The sequence below is a fragment of the Kwoniella bestiolae genome, chromosome 2 (assembly GCF_000512585.2).
Source record: "Kwoniella bestiolae CBS 10118 chromosome 2, complete sequence".
Taxonomy (NCBI): domain Eukaryota; kingdom Fungi; phylum Basidiomycota; class Tremellomycetes; order Tremellales; family Cryptococcaceae; genus Kwoniella; species Kwoniella bestiolae.
Window position 1 is genome coordinate 1,684,625 of NC_089242.1, and position 21,969 is coordinate 1,706,593.

The 21,969-nt window shown below is 46.5% G+C and overlaps 10 protein-coding genes across 10 annotated transcripts; 8 read left to right on the forward strand and 2 right to left on the reverse strand.

Annotated features, from left to right (window-relative positions):
- Nucleotides 1-372: 372 nt before the first annotated feature.
- On the reverse strand, nucleotides 373-2,091 carry I302_103774 (chitin synthase export chaperone; the record flags this gene model as incomplete). The annotated part of the gene is made up of 8 exons (XM_019189142.1): nucleotides 373-579; nucleotides 677-753; nucleotides 827-886; nucleotides 961-1,069; nucleotides 1,135-1,332; nucleotides 1,396-1,506; nucleotides 1,583-1,767; nucleotides 1,941-2,091. The coding sequence occupies 8 exons, from the start codon at nucleotides 2,089-2,091 to the stop codon at nucleotides 373-375; spliced, it is 1,098 nt and encodes a 365-aa protein (XP_019048704.1).
- Nucleotides 2,092-2,818: 727 nt separating this feature from the next.
- I302_103775 (uncharacterized protein) lies at nucleotides 2,819-4,480 on the forward strand (the record flags this gene model as incomplete). Its single annotated transcript, XM_019189143.2, has 6 exons — nucleotides 2,819-2,948; nucleotides 3,021-3,211; nucleotides 3,329-3,474; nucleotides 3,571-3,790; nucleotides 3,931-4,360; nucleotides 4,449-4,480. The coding sequence occupies 6 exons, from the start codon at nucleotides 2,819-2,821 to the stop codon at nucleotides 4,478-4,480; spliced, it is 1,149 nt and encodes a 382-aa protein (XP_019048705.2).
- Nucleotides 4,481-4,819: 339 nt separating this feature from the next.
- Nucleotides 4,820-7,466, forward strand: I302_103776 (2,3-bisphosphoglycerate-independent phosphoglycerate mutase; the record flags this gene model as incomplete). The annotated part of the gene is made up of 11 exons (XM_019189144.1): nucleotides 4,820-4,898; nucleotides 4,993-5,008; nucleotides 5,131-5,298; nucleotides 5,399-5,457; nucleotides 5,618-6,109; nucleotides 6,320-6,429; nucleotides 6,492-6,618; nucleotides 6,688-6,902; nucleotides 6,972-7,155; nucleotides 7,253-7,372; nucleotides 7,432-7,466. 11 exons carry the CDS (start codon nucleotides 4,820-4,822, stop codon nucleotides 7,464-7,466), a joined length of 1,605 nt encoding a protein of 534 aa, XP_019048706.1.
- Nucleotides 7,467-7,793: 327 nt separating this feature from the next.
- On the forward strand, nucleotides 7,794-10,314 carry I302_103777 (uncharacterized protein; the record flags this gene model as incomplete). The annotated part of the gene is made up of 7 exons (XM_019189145.1): nucleotides 7,794-7,859; nucleotides 7,922-8,117; nucleotides 8,205-8,305; nucleotides 8,411-8,726; nucleotides 8,863-9,432; nucleotides 9,548-9,979; nucleotides 10,085-10,314. The coding sequence occupies 7 exons, from the start codon at nucleotides 7,794-7,796 to the stop codon at nucleotides 10,312-10,314; spliced, it is 1,911 nt and encodes a 636-aa protein (XP_019048707.1).
- A 253-nt stretch (nucleotides 10,315-10,567) lies between these two features.
- I302_103778 (uncharacterized protein) lies at nucleotides 10,568-11,400 on the reverse strand (the record flags this gene model as incomplete). Its single annotated transcript, XM_019189146.1, has 4 exons — nucleotides 10,568-10,661; nucleotides 10,716-10,787; nucleotides 10,861-11,152; nucleotides 11,232-11,400. The coding sequence occupies 4 exons, from the start codon at nucleotides 11,398-11,400 to the stop codon at nucleotides 10,568-10,570; spliced, it is 627 nt and encodes a 208-aa protein (XP_019048708.1).
- Nucleotides 11,401-13,421: 2,021 nt separating this feature from the next.
- Nucleotides 13,422-13,797, forward strand: I302_103779 (uncharacterized protein; the record flags this gene model as incomplete). The annotated part of the gene is made up of 2 exons (XM_019189147.1): nucleotides 13,422-13,586; nucleotides 13,639-13,797. The coding sequence occupies 2 exons, from the start codon at nucleotides 13,422-13,424 to the stop codon at nucleotides 13,795-13,797; spliced, it is 324 nt and encodes a 107-aa protein (XP_019048709.1).
- A 120-nt stretch (nucleotides 13,798-13,917) lies between these two features.
- I302_103780 (uncharacterized protein) lies at nucleotides 13,918-15,414 on the forward strand (the record flags this gene model as incomplete). Its single annotated transcript, XM_019189148.1, has 2 exons — nucleotides 13,918-14,506; nucleotides 14,558-15,414. 2 exons carry the CDS (start codon nucleotides 13,918-13,920, stop codon nucleotides 15,412-15,414), a joined length of 1,446 nt encoding a protein of 481 aa, XP_019048710.1.
- A 663-nt stretch (nucleotides 15,415-16,077) lies between these two features.
- Nucleotides 16,078-16,572, forward strand: I302_103781 (uncharacterized protein; the record flags this gene model as incomplete). Its single annotated transcript, XM_019189149.1, has 1 exon — nucleotides 16,078-16,572. One exon carries the CDS (start codon nucleotides 16,078-16,080, stop codon nucleotides 16,570-16,572), a length of 495 nt encoding a protein of 164 aa, XP_019048711.1.
- A 680-nt stretch (nucleotides 16,573-17,252) lies between these two features.
- Nucleotides 17,253-18,297, forward strand: I302_103782 (uncharacterized protein; the record flags this gene model as incomplete). The annotated part of the gene is made up of 4 exons (XM_019189150.1): nucleotides 17,253-17,338; nucleotides 17,403-17,853; nucleotides 17,926-18,069; nucleotides 18,142-18,297. The coding sequence occupies 4 exons, from the start codon at nucleotides 17,253-17,255 to the stop codon at nucleotides 18,295-18,297; spliced, it is 837 nt and encodes a 278-aa protein (XP_019048712.1).
- A 594-nt stretch (nucleotides 18,298-18,891) lies between these two features.
- On the forward strand, nucleotides 18,892-21,818 carry I302_103783 (uncharacterized protein; the record flags this gene model as incomplete). Its single annotated transcript, XM_019189151.1, has 10 exons — nucleotides 18,892-18,999; nucleotides 19,108-19,945; nucleotides 20,003-20,082; nucleotides 20,140-20,514; nucleotides 20,572-20,708; nucleotides 20,764-20,913; nucleotides 20,977-21,332; nucleotides 21,387-21,570; nucleotides 21,644-21,719; nucleotides 21,780-21,818. The coding sequence occupies 10 exons, from the start codon at nucleotides 18,892-18,894 to the stop codon at nucleotides 21,816-21,818; spliced, it is 2,343 nt and encodes a 780-aa protein (XP_019048713.1).
- Between the last annotated feature and the right edge of the window lie 151 nt (nucleotides 21,819-21,969).

The following is a 21,969-nucleotide window of genomic DNA, read 5'->3' on the forward strand; positions in this document are numbered from 1 at the left end:
GGATTGTATCATTATATCGTACTGTCAAATCTAACTCCCATCAAGAAGGGACCACTTGGAATAGATAGCTCAAATAAATAAAAGTCCATTTCATATCAAATCATCTCACAATCTCGTGAATTACAGAACAAAAAAGGGGAAATCCGAAAGAGAGGTATATATACGTGTTTACAGTCAAACTAACAATACTTTAGCTAGACATCATAGACACATATATATCTGTATTCGAAACAAAGGGGGTATCTCATGAATGTTGAGCTAAGGCTGAAAATGAAATAAAAGGGAAAGGGAGAAATCCTTGATCCGAATGTCGTAGCTACATAAAATTTTCCCCTCAAAGTTCTTCTTGGTGATACTTTGCTCTAGAGACTACTAGTAATGTCCTCCACCATACTGTTGATTGACCCCATATCCCGCACCACCACCACTGTATCCTTGCTGGCTATATCCTTGTTGACCATAAGACTGAGCTGGGTAATTACCGTAATAGTTGTTTCCTCCCATACCACCTACCAACGAGCCTCCTGCGCCTCGGTAAGATGATTGAGTATCGTCCTCGGGGTAGTATTCAGATCCGCCCTATCAGAACAACGAGAGTATTAGCATATCATGTACCGTTCATAAAGATATTTTCCCTTCTCAATGGGATTTGTGCAAAGATTTGAACAACACTTACAGCCATAAGTGGATCTTTGACTTCCCAAACGGCAGCTTTGGATCCAACTGAGAATTCGAGATCTTCCTTGGTAATCGCTACATGACCAAGCATTTATCAGCTTTCATCACCCACGCAACAGATGTTGCTAAGCAAAACAAAGAGACTCACAATCCCAGTATTTGTAAATCATCATAACAGTCAAGAGCATGGCCATCGAGAAGAAGAATACTGAGATGATAAGTCAATGTCAGCGTTGAACTCGTCTTAAGCGGCATTCAAAGATAAAAGATATAAGTACTCACCCCCATCGACATAGTGGTTGACCTTGTCGCAGATAGTAACGCTAAAGGCGAGTAACAACAGAATACCGCAAACGTAGAAACCAGCCATGAAGACGAGATCGCCGACAACCTAACAACAAGATATCGGATAAGTAATCATTCTTGCGTTACGATTTGGTATGATCTTGGACTCACCCATCGATCATCCAAGGTTCTAACCACTAATAAAAGTTGCGAGACGAAGTAAATCACCGCGCATACAGCGGGGAAAACCAGGTAGGTGACGAATAGTCCGACGGGTTTCTCGAATGAGAACGAAGCGAATTGCTTGAATGTCGCTATGGAGACGAAGAAGCAGATACCCCAAATGGCGAGGCAGGATAGACGAAGGAACTGATGGTTCAATACAGTATATCAGTATATGTTCATGCGAAATAGAGTAATGCGACGACTCACCCATAAACTTATAGGTGTACCATCCTCATACAACTGGAATCCTACGAAACCATTGATGAGGATACACCAATACAATGCTCCGACCGCCCCAGCATAGACAGCGGTGAACCACTATGAATCGCGTAAATTACAATCAGCATTTTCCAATTTTTCGCGGGAGCAGCATTGATGTAGAAGAGCAACTTACCGGATAAACAGCATGAGCAGTAGGGATAATAGCAGAGTCCAAGAATATGGCCAATAATTCCACAAACATGTACATGTAGAAGAACGTCACGATTTCTTTCCTCCCTACCGCGGTGTACTTCGATCGAACGTGTAATAACATGATGATCGTCATTGCCAAAGCTGCGATGTGGACGAAGCAGGTTGCTGCAAGGGGAGTATGAGGTTAGCACGTTTTCTTTTGCGATATACTTCATAAGGTATGCTGATGACCCATGTTGTGGATGAGTATGATCTCCGGATGATTGATGATAGCTGGTGACATTCGTATCTCGCAGACTATCTGGCGAGGTTGACAGATTATGCACAAACCAACTCACCAGGTTGAAAGATGATCTGCGAACCCAGCTGCACGTTCCTACTATAACAAGTCGCCATCGTCCCCTGGGACGAACCCACAAGGGGACATACTACCAACGCGGCATGTTCACAGAAGTAGTCGAATGAGCCGAACTTGAAGCTGTGTGACATGTTGGGTGGTGGTGGTTGGGTTAGAGAAAGGAGAGAGGGGGAATGTTTATACAGTCAATTTGTCGACTATGGGAGTATATCGATGATTTGTGTATGTTTGATGAATGTACACCGGGTCGATATATTGGGCGAGGAGTTATGATGTCCGTATGTAGAGATGACGGACCAGGGTCGGATCGATCTCCACAAGAGATGGTTTAGTCGTTGTCGATGTAGTGTTTGAGAGAGTATCAAAGGAATGGCGCGTCAATAATGAAGATGATGATAGTGGGAAATGCAGGATGGTCGATTCTAATCGCACTTGCTCCTGACAGATACTGGTGCGGGAGTGTCGACGGGGCGCTATCTTTGTGCTCCTAATGTTTGATAATATTATATGACGAAATGAGAGCAAGCTGGATGATGGAATGTATGAACGTGATCAATTCTGTAGTATGGAAATGAAATGACGAAGTAACAACAACTAGAGGAGATGAAAAAAGGACGAGGCGGTATCACACACACATATACATCAACCCTGTCACCCTGAAACAACATACTAAACTTAAGTGGGCCACTCAATTAAACGAATCAACCACCTATGACATCTACACCTACTAGTCCATCGCGTCGTCAGTGTGTGAGTGACAGCCAAAATCAACTACACTCTCTGCTGTTCTGAACTTACTCTATACTTCATATCCGCATATACCAGCTACCTATTAATCCTCACAAGAACATACACACCATGGCAGACGACAGCGTACCCCTCCCATACCCAAACCTCAAAGTCCCAACATGGCAATATCAAATAGAGAACGTAGAGAGGCTGAAGGATGAAGCCAGCACATCATTCTGGAAGGCAGTAGAGGAGGACGGTGAGTTTAGCTATCTTGAGAGCCTCAATTTGGACAACATGAGCAATAGCTGATTTTCCCGTTGTACCGAAGAGATGGCACCGTACTTGCAAAGTATATCGTCCGATCGAAGCGATCTCATTGCTACGCTGGGAAAGAAGAATAAAGAGAAATTGGAAGAGTTTGAGAAGAAGTTGAAGGATGCTGAAGAGAATCAAGGGGATAGTGAGATTAGCGAGACATTGAGGGAGAAGGCCATGTATCTGACGAGGATCGGTGATAAGGTGGGTAGTTTTCTCTTATATGTCATAGTTTTGAAATACCATCCCTTGGTAATCGATGGTATCCGTACTTATTTCATGTAACTATTTAACGTGCTGATCTGATATATACTTCAATAGGAACGATCGATCCCAGCACTCGAAACGGCATTGGAGAAGACAGCAGGCCTGGGAGCCAGGATAGATCTGGTATTGGCCATGGTCAGAATAGGGCTGTTCGCTTCGGATACGCATCTGGTGACTACGAATATCACACGAGCGAATGAGTGGGTACCATCTCGCTCTTTCTTCATGGTTGTAAAAGCCATTCTTAATGCGAGATCCGACATGAGAATACTGACTTGAGTGATGAAATAATACAGCTTGATCGACTCTGGTGGAGATTGGGATAGACGGAACCGACTGAAGGTGTACCGCGCGGTTCATCATCTATCGATTCGAGATTTCAAAGAAGCTGCTGAACTGCTCATCGACTCGTTATCGACTTTCACCGCTACGGAGTTGATGGAGTATGAGGAGTTTGTCGCTTTGACTGTATTGGCTGCTGGGGTTGGATGTGATAGGAAGGGAATCAAGAGCAAGGTGAGTTTGGTCTACTTGAACATCCATCACTGCTTCTGTCATAAATCTTGATATGTGCCAACCATCCACGACGTCTCGCACCGAATCATATCAGATTCGTATCACTCGGAACTAAGCTGACGTTCATATCCCATAACTAGGTTCTAGCAAGCTCAGAAATCAAAGGCGTTCAATCAAACATCTCCGAGCTCTACACAATGGTCGAATCACTATACAAATCCAACTACTCCCAATTCTTCCTCAGTCTCGCTGAAGTAGAACAGAAATACCTCCTGGTCAACCCACTGCTAATCAAACATTCGAGGTACTACATCCGCGAAATGCGTATCAAAGCGTACTCTCAATTACTTGAATCGTACAAATCCCTCACCCTCGAGAAGATGTCGAATCTGTTCGGCGTATCTGAGAGCTTCCTCGATAGGGATCTGAACAAGTTTATCTCGAATGGTAGATTGAATTGCAAGATTGATAAAGTGAATGGAATCATTGTGACCTCTAAGGATCTGCAAAATCAGAACAAGTCGTTGGTTTATGATCAGGTTGTTAAGCAGGGTGATATCCTTTTGAGTGGTAAGTTTACTCGGAGTGATTCGCTCGATGAGTGAAACAATGGACGGAAGGGACAGGTTGCTGATATCCGTTTGGTTTATGCTCGCAGATATCCAAAAATTACATCGAGTGGTTGGTTAAGTGACGTAAACAGATTGGAATGTAGATACATAATGCATATATGATGGAGAAGTTGCATCTTGCATATGGGCTGCTTACCTGGCCTTGTACGATTTTTGCAAGTGAACACTGTAGTGATATGGTTTGAGCCTTATCTGTGAATTCGGTTAAGTGAGCAAGTATGGACGGGATCAAATTCATTCCCCCCAATGGTATTGGTGCTATGTGCTATGTGACGTAAAGATACGATACGAGCGACGAAACACAGAGTTATTTCCAGACTTTTCTCACTCCAATCCTATCCATCTTGTTTCTTTCTTCTTCAATCATACCATTCACTTGCGCAGAGTACGAAACAAAATGTCAACTAGACCAGCTGCATCTCCCGAGAAAGCACAAGATGCTAAAAAGCAAAAGACCGAGGATGTTCAGGTGAAGAGTGAGTTGGCTTTCTATCCCTACCAGCAAACGTTCGTCCATTTCGTTATGACAAAGAGGTTGTTGGCTGATTATGAGGTTGTTCGACGATACAGAGAAGGTCTGTTTGATGTGAGTAGCATCCCTCTTCTGGTCTCACCAAGCCCACCTGGTATGAAGGGACGACCCCATACCCAACTCCCACCGTATGAGTATCGCTGACCCCTCTCACCCTCCACTCCTTTGTATCGCAGCGTCCACGACGGATGGGGTCTCTCAGATAACGAAAAGGGCAATGCCATCTTCCACGGAGATACCACCCACATGGACGCTATAAGGGATAAGCACAACTTTGTAGAGCTCGAGGCGCACGGGCTGGCGGTGGGGTTGAAAGAGGGTTTGATGGGTAACTCTGAAGTTGGGTGAGTTGCTTTTCATGGAGATGTAACGTGTTTCATCGTTAGACTGCAACTATCTAATAGATTTATAGACAATTTGTGCTGATCTTCTCGAAATGCTTAGCCACTTGAACATTGGTGCTGGTAGGATTGTATGGCAAGATATCGTCAAGATTGATCAATGTGGGTTTCATCTCCTTTCTCCCACCTATATCTTCGTCTATTCACCTTCTCAACATGCAATCTACCTTCCTGTGAGCGTGAACGTTCCATAAAAACCGATAGTACAGCACTTTCCAACTGAGGTATCACGCTTACATTTACCTATGTCCTTCCTCAACAGCAATCAAGAAAGACGAATTCCAAAACCAACCCGCCATCGTCGACGCGATGAAACACGCCAAATCCAACTCCGGCCGACTCCACCTCCTAGGTCTAATCTCAGATGGAGGTGTCCACTCGCACATCCAACACCTCTTCGCTCTCCTACGAGTAGCAAAGAAACACGAGATCCCCCACGTTTACATCCATTTCTTCGGTGATGGACGGGACACCGCCCCTAAATCCGCTACCAAGTATATCGGCCAACTGCAAGATTACATCAAGGAAATTGGGATTGGAGAGATCTCTACTGTTGTTGGTAGATATTACGCCATGGACAGAGATAAGAGATGGGATAGAGTGAAGATTGCCGTCGAGGGGTTGGTGGATGGGAAAGGTGATAAGACCTCTCAGGAGGAGTTGATCAAGACTGTTGAGAGCGGGTATGAGAATGGTATTACGGATGAGTTTATCAAGCCTATTATTTCTGGGTCGGAGGATTCGAGGATCAAGAGTGAGTATGAATATCGCGTTAAGGGGGTTGGGCGGGGGACGAGGGGGTGTAGAATGGTCAGGAGCAGGTGGTCTAGATTTAGAGCTAGATGAGCGATCGTTGAAGAACGTATCTTGCGAACAATCGGCGATGAAGAGGGCGCGGAAGTGTAGGTGGGAGGCGAGGTGATTATGACAAGCAGCAGCTGACATACCTGTCTTTGCACCGCAGAGGGAGACACTCTCTTCATGTTCAACTACCGATCCGACCGAATGAGAGAAATCACGTCTGTCCTTGGTCTTCCTGACAAGCCCATGGAAGTCAACGTTCCTGAGGATTTGGTGAGTGGTTTTACAATATTTTCAGTATGCGTGGAATTTCTAACCCTTGACACCCTTCCCAGAACATCACTACCATGTCCAAGTACAATGCCGAATTCCCATTCAACATCGCTTTCCCCCCTCAGGGAATGACCAATGTCTTGGCTGAATGGTTAGGTAAACAAGGTGTCAAGCAATGTCACATCGCTGGTAAGTCGACGCTCTATTCATCTAAACAAATAGTGCAGTATCGATGTTGACCCCTATCGCATCACGTAGAAACCGAAAAATACGCCCACGTCACTTTCTTCTTCAACGGTGGTGTTGAGAAACAGTTCGAGAACGAATCGAGAGAAATGATTCCATCACCTAAAGTCGCTACCTACGATAAACAACCTGAGATGTCTGTCCAGGGTGTAGCAGACAAGGTTGCTGAGGTGGTCAAATCTGACAAATTCGAATTTGTTATGTGTAACTTTGCTCCTCCTGATATGGTGGGTGCCAGACTTCAGCTTTCCTGATCAGAACATTGTCCCAGTAGCTGAATGAGATCGTATGTTTAGGTCGGTCACACCGGTGATTACGAGGCTGCCGTCAAAGCTATCACCGCTACAGACAAAGCCGTCAAGACAGTATACGACGCATGTGAAGAAGCTGGTTACGTGTTGTGCGTAACTGCCGATCACGGTAATGCTGAGCAGATGTTGGACCCTAACACTGGTAACCCCCACACTGCCCACACTACCAGTAAGTACAGTTCACATCTCAGGTATATACTTCATTGGTATAACCGTTCATTACCGAAATTAGTAGAACAAAAGGCTGATCAAATGACATATGATAGACCACGTTCCATTCATCGTTACTGGCGATAAAGGTTCGCTCGAAGTCGATGGTGAACAAGGTGCTCTTGCCGATGTGGCTCCTACCATCTTGGCCATCTTGGGTCTCTCTCAACCCGAGGGTGAGTGATTTAATTTTTTACTGTTAAGAGAGCACGGCTGACTGCGTTGGGTGATGTAGAAATGACCGGTCGATCTCTCCTTGCTAAGCAATAAAGCGATATATCATCATAGAAGGTAGAAGGTAGAGGCGGATAGTGGGAATTTATTCAGTAGCTAAAGCGATAGATTCTCATATACATGTGAATGTGGAAATGCAATGCATAATTGATACTTCTAACGGTAGCTGCAGCGACGGCGGCCGGTGTATCCGGACCGAAGATGGTGGAGGACATCCACAATAAGTTCACATTTACCCGAACTATCACATGAGCACTTGGCGATATATAACTCCCCTATCTTGTCTCAACTCTCCTTGAGAGCGTTCAGCTTTGTATTGTACTTGTACATGACCCTCTCAATAGCGAAATAGATATTCGTAAAATGACAAGCCAAACAACCAAAGTAGGCTGGATAGGCCTCGGAGCGATGGGCAGTGGGATGGCCAGTGTGAGATCCATCTGTCCGCGTACTCTAACATGATGAGCTGATCATCTACATGTGCACAACAGAGCCTCGTCTCGCAGGGTTACACCGTAAAAGCATACGACGTGTGGAAGCCATCCCTCGAAGCTGTCGTCCAAGCCGGTGCGGTAGGGTGCGAGACCCCCCCGAAAGCTGCTGAGGGGGTACAGGTATTGGGGTTGATGGTGGTTAATGCGGTTCAGGTTGAGGATGTCTTGTTTGGTTCGGGCAAGGTCGCTGAGGGTAGGATGATCAATTCTATCCATATCCTCACACTCGATACTTGGCCATGATGGGACAGTAAGCTGATTTGGGATGATGTGGTGATAGTGCTACAGCAAGACGCCGTCATCATTTGCTTCTCGACTGTGCCGCCTAGTTTCTTGGTTACTATTGCTGAGCGATTAGAAGCGTTGGGAAAGAATATCGGTGTGAGTTATTTCATCCTCTTCTCCCCTCTTTCGTCCCATTCCTCCCTCCTTCAGCCTTCATCATCGGATTTAAGCAACTTACCGACGAGATCACATCCCGCATAGCTTTGCGACTGCCCAGTCTCAGGCGGCTCAACCCGAGCATCCACCGGCGAACTAGCCATAATGTCCTCCGGCACACCCTCATCCATCTCTCGCGCTGAACCCGTCCTGTCCGCTCTAACCAGACCACCCGTGGGAGCATTATCGGTAGTGGGCGATAAAGTGGGGAAAGCCAGCGATTACAAGTTGATTAATCAGGTTTTCTGCGCTGTGCAGATTGCCTCGCAGGGGGAGGTTATTGCTTTGGCTAAGAATTGGGGGTTGAATGTCAGACTTGTGTATAATGTCGTGAGGGGTGCTTCGGGGGATAGTTTCATGTGTGAGCTCTATCACTCTGCCTACTGGATCTGGACCTCTGGGTATAGTACAAATACCATTACTGATGGAGATAGGTATTTATGGGACTGTCCTGTACTCTCCATATGACCGGGGCTGATACCTTTACCTCGTCGCAGTCGGCCACAGAGTCCCCTGGTCGCTCAACCACGACGGGATCCCCAAATCAGCCATGACGATCATATCGAAAGATATCGGTATAGTAATGGACGAGTCTCGACTCCTTGGGTTTCCCGCACCGCTCTGCAGCGTCACTGAACAAGTCTTCACTGCTGGTATTGGGGCGGGTCTGGCAAGAGAGGATGACGGGTGTATATCGAAACTATGGGAGAGATTTGGAGGGCAACCTATAGCTGAGAAGGGTAGCGTAGAGGAGGAAGAGGAGAAAGCTAAAGAATTGAATATCTCCCCTTCAACCACATCCAAGGAAGAACAGAAGGTCCTAGTAGTAGGATTGGGTGCGATTGGATTGCCTATTGCTCAGGCTTTACATAATGGTGGGATTGACGTGCTGGGGTATGATGTGAATATGGAGAATCTGGATAGGTTCTCGGGGGGTGGTGGGAAAGTCACGAGTGATGTGCTCAAGGCTTCGGAGGATGCTAGGACGGTGCTGTTTGTGACTAATACTGCTAAGCAGATTGAGGGCGTGTTGTTTGGATTGGACGGGAAATCTGGGATTGCCTCGAGTGAGTGAGCGGCTTCATCTCCGCACTCTAAAGTCTTGTCTTATCCTGTTCGCCATCTGTGTTATAGTTTGAGATTAGTGAGAATGAGTAATGCTGATATGCAGTGTTTACAAAGCACTACCCAAAGACAGTATCATCATCATCTGTTCCACGATCTCACCTTCGGAAGCTACCAACCTTCAGACTCGCCTCGATGGCTTATCAAATAACATCCAAATCATCGATGCACCCGTGTCTGGCGGTCCTTCCAGGGCTTCCACAGGCGAATTATCAATCTTCGCATCAGGTCCTACCGAAGCTTTGGAGAAGGCACATTTCATCTTATCAACCCTGTCCTCAGCGACGAAGGACAAGAAGAACCTGCATTATATACCTGGTGGATTGGGTAGTGGATCAAAAGTGAAACTTATCAATAACCTCTTGGCATCTATACATCTAGCAGTAGCTGCGGAGGGAATGGCATTTGCAAAATACAAGAATATGGATACTGAGAAAGTATTTGAGGTTGTCAGAGGAGGGGCAGCGTATAGTTATATGATGGTTGATCGTGAGTTGCCAGATCAATATCATGTACAACATTACCCTATATACAGGACTATTGGATACTTTGTCGGTTTTAGTAGGATGTCTCTGACGTTCATGGATCTTTTAGGCGTACCAAGGATGTTCAATCCCCCTTCAACACCTCATTCTGCGACTACCACCCTGGTGAAAGACCTGACTCTGGTGATCAACGAAGCTAAGAAGTGTAATACCCCGCTATTCCTTGGTCAAGCTGCTTTACAACAGTTCACCAAAGCGGTTTCGAAGGGTTGGGGAGGGGAGGATGATAGTTCTTTGGGAAGATTATGGGAAGATATGGGTGTGAGTTTGAAGTTGTAGGCTAACCCTTAGCGAGGAATATCGAGCTTGGAATATGGTTTTATATGTTATGTGCTGAACTCTTGTATCTGGGTGAATGTGTTGGATTGAAATTGCAAATTGCAAATTGGCAATGCATTATACTTTTAGTTGGGTGAAGTGTATATACAATTAATGTTAGGTCGTTATTGTTACTATTAGCTACATTATAAGGGTAAGGATTCTTCATCCCTTTACAAATACATCAGAGCGAAGAAGAAAAGTGGAATAAATTTTAGTTGTGAGCGGAGATGTGATCGAATAGTAGGTAGAATGTCTGACCTCCTATGGCCTTGAGAGCTTGGCCTAGAGGGGTGTTCGCGCCGACACTGCCATGTTATATCAGCACCAACGTACTTGTGTGATGTGAAGGGTGAACTCACCTAGTGGCCAACTCGTTGATGAATCCTACATACTGAGCATCGAGAGCCTTGGTGAACTCGAAGGTTTGTTGACTAAAGCGCCGAAATCACTCGTATCAGCCCACCAGGGAATTTATCCTCCCGTGAAGTAGGTATTTGTACTCACTCGAAATTGTTCGTGTACTCTTTGTATCCCGGGATGTAGTTCCCAACCGTATCTTGACTCAACAGCTTCAAATCGATCGTCGTATAAAACACACTAAGTGTAACAGCCTTGACCAATGGTCCGTAGTCGTCCAATACCTCTTTAGTAGGGTTCGAAGAACTAGGTAAAGAAGGTAGAGATTCGATACCGCTTATGGCTTTTGAGAAGGCGCTGGATAATTCTTGAGGGATGTTGTAGGTGGTGGTGTGGGAGTTGTCTACGTAGACTGAGAGGGAGGTTAGAGGGTCGGCTTCTGTTAGTCGAGGGTGTCAGTCAGCTCAAGTCCAGTCTGCGATGCAATGAAGTGAACGGGAGACGGGGGGTTGACTTACTAATGCGACTGATGATCTTTTGCAAGTCCCCTCCGAGGTTGTTGGTGGTAGATACGGAAGAGGCGATACTATCTGTTGTCTCGTCTCTAATCCTCAGCTCAGCCGATTTGGTAGGGAGAGCTAAAAGACCGGGGAGTAAAGCTAGCGTAGAGAGAATGGCGAATCGCATCTTTGAGAGTAAAGTTGAGGGCGTGAATATGAAGGTGAATTGAGGCGCTACGCAGACGATACTGTGGTACAAGTTTGGGTGAGAGGGTGCTTGACATCTATGATTGAAGTCAGAATTTGGTGTGGTATATATACACATTCCATGCATGCAACATTAGCCCAGTCGAAAACGACGCTTTGACACCACACCCCACCAAACATTTGATTAATTAATCGATTGATTAGATTGAGCTCGCTCCACCGACACCTTCTGATCATCATTCTCGTCATGACTTATGTCCTCGGTCAGTGCATTGATGGTGACCTTGTGTGGTATATGAGAGGTGTACGCCATACAAGTTTCAAGGGATGTTATTACACTTGATTATTTGATTATCTGATTGATTAAAGCGGGAAGCAACGCAGGATCAAAGAAATTCCTCTGTACGCCCATTCCCATTGTTCTGGGATTTCAGGCACCCGATTTACCATAACCACATGTCATTTTGTTTTCATGTAAGTGATTTTGCGTCCGGCGTGACATCATTCTGGAGGTTGAGTGCGTTTGAGGCGGATGAGTAGATTAGCCATGTGGCAGATGAACCTTCTTTCGCTCGATGTGATGGATCATGCCTGTGAAGAAGCGCACGAGTGCTGAATGAGGTGGCTACAGTCGTGCATCAAATCGCCTGGTGAGGAAGCAATTGCCCCGACATAGCTTGGTGATATCTATGTGCTTCAGGGAGACAGATTCGAGATGTGACATTGTAGCACACGATAACCACGAGTCAGGTCGCCTTAGAAAGGTCAAGGTGAAACGAGGTTGATAACCTTATCAACCTACTGTGAGACAGATTGATTGACTACGCATCACACAATCATTTACAGTGCATGTTGATATCCTACCAGCGACAAGACTCTGATTTCTGAGACACAGCCAAAAAAGAACAACAAGTCACTAGATTACTAGCTGTATTCGTACATCGATTGATAGTCTGAACTTTTTTCCAAGTCATACAGGTAATCGTACTGAGGGACGTGACTTCTGTTCCTTTCCCTGTACAACTTCGTACTTCAGGTTCATTTCTCGACCGACGTGTCATTGAGATCGAGAGCTGCAGAAACCCCTGGCGTTGGAACACATGGAACCACGACTTCACGTTGCAACCCCCTGATGTCAGAGATCAACTCTTTCGACAGGTGGTCAAGTCGCCCTGGGGGTATGCGTACTCCCCGCATTTAATGCCTTCACGCTGGCTCACCCTGCGTAGCTACCACACGACCAGCACATGGTAAGACTAAACGCTTCGGAATCCGGTGAACCCGGTGTCTCACGGCACTACAGAGAGTAAAGGGGTCATATATATGTTTTCTTAAATCATGGAAAGATCAACAATAGCGGATTGAAAGAAATGTTATTGGTGAAACCTTTCGAAACTAGCCTAAAATCATTGAAATGATCAGTCATTGAAGTGACATTGAGCTTCCAAAACCTGCGCGAAGCATCCTTGTTTGTCGTTCACCTCCTCAAAAAGCTTTCACGTATTTCGACTGAGAGACACAGCTTTCCACTGCTTGAAACGAGAGTCCTTTCCATCTGGCCCATTTGCCACCCTTGCAAGGATACTAGCAAGGATATTGGAGAGAAAAGAAGGTTGGCAGAACATGTGCAAGTCAGATCACAGCATAGTACGCACCTTCAGTATCGTGCATGGTGTGGCAGTCTCAATGTTTCCCTGAAATCGTCATCTATTTTGCAAAATCAAAGTTCACCGGTCAACCTTCTTCAAAATATCATGATCCGGCCATGATTTCGCTATACATGAGCGGACTTGACATGTATAAGATGTAGTACGCACAGTGCGGCGATGCAGTGGAGGTTAGTAACCTAAATTCATGGCCACTCATCCGCCAGTCTGGCGTATATTATTCCGCCCATGTCTTTGTCTTTGCTTTTTGACAATTCATATCATCTTCATTATCTTTAGATCGTTGCGTTGTAACTTTGAACACCTTGAAACTTCATAGTACACGTTGGACGCAATGGCTCTTGATTATCCGCAACCACAATTCCCTGAGCTTCTTCTCGAGCTTTCACCCGCAGAGGCTCACTACCTCGAAGCCCTTCCCGCCACCGCCTTCTCCTTCTCTCGTTGCGTCGACCACGAGAACACCGAATATGCCAAGGAACTGAAGGATTTCCTCACTGTAAGTACGCAGAGATTTCGTATATTTGCTCTTAAACTGATCATGAGTATAGCATCGAGGCTATCGAACGGTACCCGCTCCGTATGAATTCAAGAAACAAGATAGAGGTGGCAAGATCGGAATTTTCATTCATCCCACCAACGGTCAAATGAAAAGACAAAAGGTTCCAAGGGGATGGAAATCATATTCCTTCCACAAAACTGTAGAATAAGTTAGATTAGCGGAATTCCAAGCTTCCATTCTCTTCTGGCGAGGAATCGAACATGATGGGAAATTACCTTATGATCAAAGGCGGTTCGTCGACTTGACAGCCGGAGGAAGGGGAATAGAAATGGCATTGAGAGCTTTCGGAAGAGGTTCTAGGATGATGAGAAACTACCTCAACAGTGCCCAAGAGCACCCAATCGCACTCGATCAAAGAGATATCTACATGCTCTCCCCCGATATAGAGACTATCCATCAACCTGAGAACCGAATCCTCGCATGCGCTCCCGATAGAAATCGAGCCCCTTCCGGGGAAGCTGACGGATGGGGTGGTATTTCCCCTCTCAACGTTGGTTCTCCCCTTCGACCTTCCAACAATGAAGAGCCACCACATCAACCCAATCACCCTCATCACGATACCGAAGCTCGACATGAAGCTCCAGAAGACGGAAACACCTTGGAAACCAACGAAGATGGTGCCGAACGAAACGCCGGAGCAGACAACGGTAATGAATACCAAGAGCATAGACAAGGGAACGCTGAAGCCCAAGAGGAAATCAACCATCATTTAGAAGCTGAGCATAACCAACAAGGAGATGAACCGGAATTGGAAGCCCACGCGGAAGCTCACGCGGAAGCTCACGAGCATCAACAACAACAACCTCCCCCTCCTGTCGATCATGCCATCGTAGCTGCCAACATTCCTGCTCCTCAAGGTGACGGGTTCCCTCACGGCAACGATGATGCCCCTCCAACATACGATTAAGCCATCGCTCAAGCGCCTTTAAACGATGATCAAGCTCATGAACATGCCAACGTGGCTGTTCAAGCAGAAGACGCGCCACCTTATCAAGAGGAAGATATCCCAGCTCCAGCTCCTGTCCCCGCACTCCCACCGCCCCCTGCTCCTGCTCCGGAAGTTGCTCCAGCACCCGCACCAGAAGGTCCCCAACGTTTCTGGAACGATAACGACGACGATGAAGATCTCGAAGAGCTCTATGAGGCGGCTGAGGCTCTCTTCGGTCTTAGAAACGCTGGAAATGGGCATCACCATGCAGAACAAGCGGGTGGTGGAGCGATGGTCATTGCTCAGCCTGCAGCTGCACCTGTACCTGAGGACAATAGGGATCACGTCCACCACGATGCTATTGAGGAAGGAGGGGATGATAATGAGGATCAAGAAGGCTCATCCGAGGGAGCTATCGTAGCATCTCACTATGCCACTGCTTCCGACGGTGGGGATGCGTCTGAAGATGAAGATGGTTCAGAGGGAGGAATGGGAGAGGAATACAACGGTCAAGATGTACAAGCGTATGCTTATGAGGGAGACGAAGATATGTACTATGGGGATGATGAGGAATATAACGAAGAAGAAGAAGACGAGGAATATATGGAGGACGAAGAAGAAGAAGATCCGGAAAGATACCATATCAAGATGCCCCGAAACGACGAGACTTATGCCGGTATTGGAATCAGCCGAAAACGATCTCCTTCCCCCCGTCCTACTTCTGGCAGGAACAAGCGAGAGAGAAGTCCTATCAGAAAGAGAACGAGGGTCAGATCTCCTTCTCCTGCGATCCTTCCCGATGGCTTCCAAAAGCTTGAGGACCCTATGGCTCAATAGACTCTCTGCAGTGAGGAGGTTTTGTTATCGGAATTGTGTATCCTGATTTCTATTTTCACATCTTTGTTGTTGTTACGTTCTTATTTTTTCACTTGTATAGATATTGTGCTCTCGCTGTTTGCTACAAGGTTTCTTTGGGCTTTGATATCCTTTTGCTGTTTTATACATGCTCATCCCTTGATTTTCGGCCACTCGTATATCCAAATGTATATTGTGAAAAGCCCGAGCCGCACAACAGGTGTATGTTGGATTGATCTGTTGAGCCAAAATTACCTTATGGTTCCCAAACTAGATCTTGCGTGACCGAGCAGATTGATCTCCATTGAAGACCTGTTCTTAATTGGCTGAGATCCTCTCTCAAGCTTGCGCAGAGCCTGATAAAGGACTTTGTCGATCGCCCCTGCGTACCATATAAAGGACGTCTAGCTTGACACTACACGCATACCCACATCAAAGGTGGGATAATCTATTTTGGGCTGCTCTATCTGACTTCTACGGACTATAAAACGGGTTAGGTCTGGGATCGTACTTTCTACTCGTTCATTCATGCAAGCGATCTTTAGAGAAGAACTAGAACCAATTGACTTACTAACACTCGTTTACTGTTTCTATCCCCAGTTGATTGTTTACTTACTGACTCAATACTTTCGAAAACCAATCATAATGCAAGTCTATACCCTCTTCGCTCTCCTGCCATTGATTGGCACCTACGCTTCAGCAGCAGCCGTCGGCCCAAGGAACACTCCCGAAACCACCACCGATACATCCGCGACCGAGACGGGAAGTAGCTATTATCCCTCTTCAGCAGAATCTTCGGTAGCTTCCAGTTACACATACACCTCTGCACCCTCCTCTTCTTCTACCTACGGATCCACCTCTTCTGCCAAAAGCTGCAAGAGACCTACGGGTACCACCTCCCAGACTGCTCAAGCCACCATTTTATCTTCCTCGTCCGAGTCCTATTACTCCAACCCCACATATGGTGGAACTACGTCTGAGGCTGCGGCTGCTACCAGCTCTTCTACTTCAGCGGAATACTCCTCGGCTGCTGCTTCGAACACCTATGGAAGTTCTGCGTCCGCTGATTGTGGGTGCCACGAAACTCCGAAAGAACAAAGTGCTCCTGAGTCTACCGCAGGAGCTGAGGAGGAATACTAAACCGTGAGTTTCTGATGCGTCTATGTTAATGAAGTAGGGGTTCTGACAGTCTTTATAATTTGGTGCAGATCCTGATTGACGTTGTTACCCCATGCTCGAGCTATCTGTGATTGATCTGTCGGTGGACGGGCTTTGTGTGTCTAAGAATGGACTATCTGTTGTATCAATACACTCTGTATACATGTACTCGTATTGTTGACATGGATTATGCTGTCCCGAAGAGGTTCCTTAGTTTTGCTCCCACAGCGCACTCCCGAGCATTTCACCCTAACAGACATCGGTCATCACAGAGGTGATCGGCCTGCATTCAGACATTTCAAGCTGTTAATACTATTTTCCTGAGTGAAACCGATTGATTGTCGCTGCTTAGAGCTCTGAAATGAAGCCTACGTATCTCGCAGCGACGTAAATATGTGTCAAAATAGGACCCTTGCGTTCACTCGTGGAACATTCTTTTGTCGACCCTTTCTATCAAGTCACAAAGGACGGAAGACTGACTGTCAGACGATTTTAAAGGGGAGATTGCTATTGGTGTCAGGGATGGTCTCATGATTGATTGATCGATGAATAGCAGGTGATATATGAACACCAAATTTCTGTGTAGTTCAGTCTCTCGACATACCCTCCAAGCGAAACCCTCAATCTTTACTGGAATCCCTCAATCTTTACTGAATAATTTTATGATGAATTACTTACTCGCTGTTCTTCCATTAATTGGCGGGGCTCTGACGAGCCCGCTTGCCGCTCCAGATGACGGATCTACCGAGTCAGTCGAATTCCGCTAAGATCTTCTATAGCTGTTTTACTCGCTGAATCTGACACGGGTCCAGATCGTTATCGGGATTAGAAGAAGTCACCACTACCCAGACCCAAGCCCCAGAAACCGTAACGGTCCAAAGTAGTCAATGGGTCACCCCGGAAATTCCGCAGTCAACCAATCTAGGCTCGACTGTCCTCACTACTTCCCTGGTTACCAGCTATGCAAGTCAACTGGAGAGTACCTCTGCGACTGGTCAATCATCAACCGGTGGAGACGAGTCCAACAACAGCTGGATGAGATCCGAGAAGCCGAGCAGCGGCTCCAGCACCAGTGAGACTAAACATCCCGAGTCCACTACGGAAGAGCCCAAACCTACTTCTACGACTGAAGAGAAACCCAAGACCACTGAATTCAAACCCCCCGATAACGACAAAAAGGGTCGTGAAAAGGTTGAAAAGGCTGCGAAGGACGTCAAAGGAGCTGGGCTGTTTGCATTGTGGTCATCCAATGTCCCCATGAAAGTAAGCTGAGCGGTTCTAGCACGCTATAAAATCTCTATGTCTCCTTGGCTGATGGTCTATGTGTGAGAATAGTGGTCGGAAGGCTCCGAGTCAGAAGCGAAAGCTGTGAAAGGCGATTACAAGTGGATTCTGCTGGATGATAAAGTGACAGACAAAGAGTATCATTTCACCAGTACGCATCTTCAACAGACTAATGATGGCGATATGGACGTGGTTGTGAGTTGAGCATTGCTACTTTTTTCCTTTGACGTATATCGTGACTTACACCAGGATCCTTGTGATTTTCAGTGTACGCTCAAACTGCATCCTGCCCCTGCTGGACGATTCGCATGGCTGCATGCTACTGCTCAAAATCCGTGGTACCAGATTCAAGACAGTGACTGTATCGTGGAGGTCGATTGTGGGGGTGATTGGGAGAGAGATGATGGATGTACGGCCACCTAGACCATTCAGTATTTTGTATATCCCTTGATACATGAATTGACAGTACTTCCTTTGTGTCCCTCAAACGACCATTATGCGGACCCCCTAGAATAGTTCGTCACGCTCGCAGCACTTGGGTTGCAGTGAGGTTGCAAGGGGAAGAGTTAGGTCGTGTGCCACATCGGTGTTGTACTGATGAGCTTACGTAATGCAGCGGTGTTGTTGCTCATAATGACGAGTCCGCGTCCGGTAATCATACTACTGTGGTGGTACTATCACCTTCTCACCATACGCCACCCATTTGTACACAATATCTCCATCATGTTTCTGCCTCTCATCTTGCTGTTCATCAATCAATCCTTCGTATCACTCATGACAGACCGTTACCACCCTCATATCGAGTGAAGAGCGGTATATCAACAACGTGAACACATCAACCAGCGGTATCAATATACGATTTCCCGCAGGCGGGGGCTTATCTCCACCAAACCCAACGAAGGCTACCTTATCACCGGTCTTCCTTGATTCCTTTTCCTGTCGTTCATCTCTTTCTCTCCCAGACACATTCTAGCCTGTAACGCCGACAGACTAGAAGCAGAGAGATACTTTACCGCCATGTCGAATGGGATGCAGAACTCTCAAGCTGGGCCATCGGCATTCACCAACTACGCGAGTCGGTTCTTATCTCGAAAGGCGGGTAATCAAGGTATCGAAGGAAGTCAAGTAAGTCTTCTAGATATCCTGTTCATCCCTTGGGATATTCGTGTAACGTGCAATCTGGAATATGACAGAGTAGAGATTGACTGACATATCCTTGATATCCGCTCATAGATATTCAGAGCTCCATCACCACCGTCACCTTCCCATGACCCCTTCCTTCCTTCACCGTCAATCACCAGTTCCCACCCTCACTTGGCAGGCGGATCGCGATCAACATCGCCCTCTCCCTCAGACTCAGTACGACGTACCCCGCCATTTCCCGGTCCAGGTATAGAAGGAATTCCAGATATCGACGAATCGGGGATGGGGAGTGGGATAGGCGTCGGTCTGTTATTTGCTGGTCCACAAGATGAGAGTGGTCCTAAACCTTCCTCTTCTCTTGGGAGCAAAGGGAAACAAACTAGGGTACCGAACCCCTATGCAGCGTCGTCATCCGAGTCAGAAGAAGAAGAGGAACTAGATTTAGATGAAGTGGCTAACGTAAGAAGATCATTGATCAATAAACCTACTCAGCAACAACAGAGAAAACCAATATCCGAAAGAGCGCGGAAAGGCTGGTTGGCCCATCAAAGTGTCTTCCCACCTTCTTCGTCATCCTCGAGCGAAGATGAAGACTCGGATGAAAGTGATAAGAGGACAGAATCAGAGTCGGAGGAAGATGAGCCTAGGATGACTGGTAACTCAAGGAAGAAATCTAGATCTAGGTCGAGAGATCAGAATGACCCTGAGGGATATATGTTATCCCCTTCGGAACTGTATAAGGTCTCTCACGGCCTACAAGACGCTTATGGTGAACCGTCCAATCTTGAGGAACCCCTTTTGGGTCCGGATGAATTGGATGAGAATAGGAATAATGGAGGTCAGAGAAGAGGCAGAGTACCGGTCAGATTACAGGTCTATCATGGGAGATTTGGGCATTGGGAGAGGGAGGGATTGAGGAAATATAAAGGTGAGCTAAGTTTCTGTTGCGATGCGTCATACAATTTAGCTGACAGGATCCAAATAGACTCTGGCTTCCTCGCGCTATGGCTCACTAGCTTGATAGGTATAATAATAGGTTTAGCATTCGTGTGGGGATCAACAGATGTAAGCTATTTGAAGAGTTATGTTTATTGATAGCTCGTAGGCTGATCAAAACCGTAGCCGCCACCGACCGCACCAGGTACACCCACTCGATCTGCACCATCCATTGTCCCCCTTCTTCCGCTACTTCTTATCCTTCTCATTCCCACTCTGATACTTCCTCCAGTATTCTTACTGCTCTTGCGGAAAACTGTCCGACCTGTCTTACTCGCCACGGCTATCAGCATACCATTCTCGCTCTTCCTTTGTGGATGGTGGGCTTTAGGAGAAAGCTTCGATACTAGTGGTCTTACGGGTATAGAACAAGGAGAAAGGTGGTGGGGAACTACCGGTTTACGATTGGGGGCAGTATTTCTATGGTTGTTGGCTGCTTGGTTTGGTAGATTGGTTTGGAAAAGGAGGAAGCGGCTGGATAGGACTGCTTCTGTTGTAGAGGTGAGCTAGCCCGGTATCGGAAGCAGACTATCTTTGCTGACAAACCGGGTTTTGAAGCTGTCCACCAATTTACTCCTCACTCATCCTCCCCTTTTACTGCTTACTCCTCTCTTACTGGGTGTTTTCGCTGTCACTTCGATTCCCTTCCTCACTCTGCTTATACGTCTCGGAACAATCGGTTATTGGAGACATCCGTGAGTGATTTACTGTGCCGAAGTTATGTATGTGAGCTGATTATGTCATATACAGACGTGAGAACACCTGGGTATTCCATATCAGACCTTACGCCGGGTGGCTGATCTTCCTTGTCACACTTGTTTGGGTCTGGACATGGGGTGTCATAAGGGGTATAGGCAGAGTAGCTGTGGCGGGTGTGGTAGGAGAATGGTTCTTCCATCGGTGAGTTCGCTTGTAGGGATCACTTACTGTGAAGCACAACCTGACTAATTTGGATGTACACAGTGAGGATCAATCTCACCCAGCGCCGATGGAAATCACCACCGCCGCCGTTCATCGAGCAACCGGTACTTCTCTAGGTTCAATATGTCTAGGAGCGGGTATTATTGCCATTGTACGGACGGTAGGAAGAGGAGCAGCCGAGCTCAAGCGAGTCACCAATCCCAAATCAAAGATTCTCCCTACTCCGCTATCATTCCTAACCAACCTTACACCGTTTTTCGCCATTGTTGCTGGGGTGTTAGATCAGCTCAATGGCTATGCGTTGGTTTATGTCGGTATCACGGGAGAAGCATTCTGGCCAAGTGCCAGGAGGGCTGTAGGCTTAGCAGGAAGACGGAAAGGAGGTAGATTGCTTGATTGTGAGTTCGCTCACACATGTTTAATGAAGGCAGTAGCTGATAGGTCTTTGGCAGATACACTTATCAAACTCCTTCTCACACTCAGCTCGACAGCCATGGGTTTATTCACGGGTACGGCCGGATACCTATATATGACTCATTCATTGTCCAACCCCGCATATGCCCCTCTCGCTGGACTGTTGTGTGGTGGTTTACCTTTCTTGGCTGTCAGAGCGGGTGCTGCTGTATTAGGTGATGCGTGAGTTGTACTTCGATTTATATTTGACATTCACGTGAGACTGATCAACTCTGCATATGTGTCTGAATGATAGTGCCGATGCGTTGTTCATCTGTTATCAGATTGACAGGGAACTGGGAGGTGATCGTTGCGAAAAAGCTAAAGAGGCTGTAAGTGTATCTCAAGCATACGATCTGTCAATGTTGTTGATTAATCTCGATGAACTTTAGTTCGCCGGTGAATTACCGAGAGGCGATGGGGCTGTATAGATATCTCCTCTTCTTAATGATACTGAACATTGACCTATCTGATTCCCATTTACCTCAACTTTGTAGATTACTCTAGTTTAGAAATTGGTTGTGTATTTTGTCAGTTGTTTCGTTCCATTTTAGAAGAATTAATGGGATTCATTTGTAATAT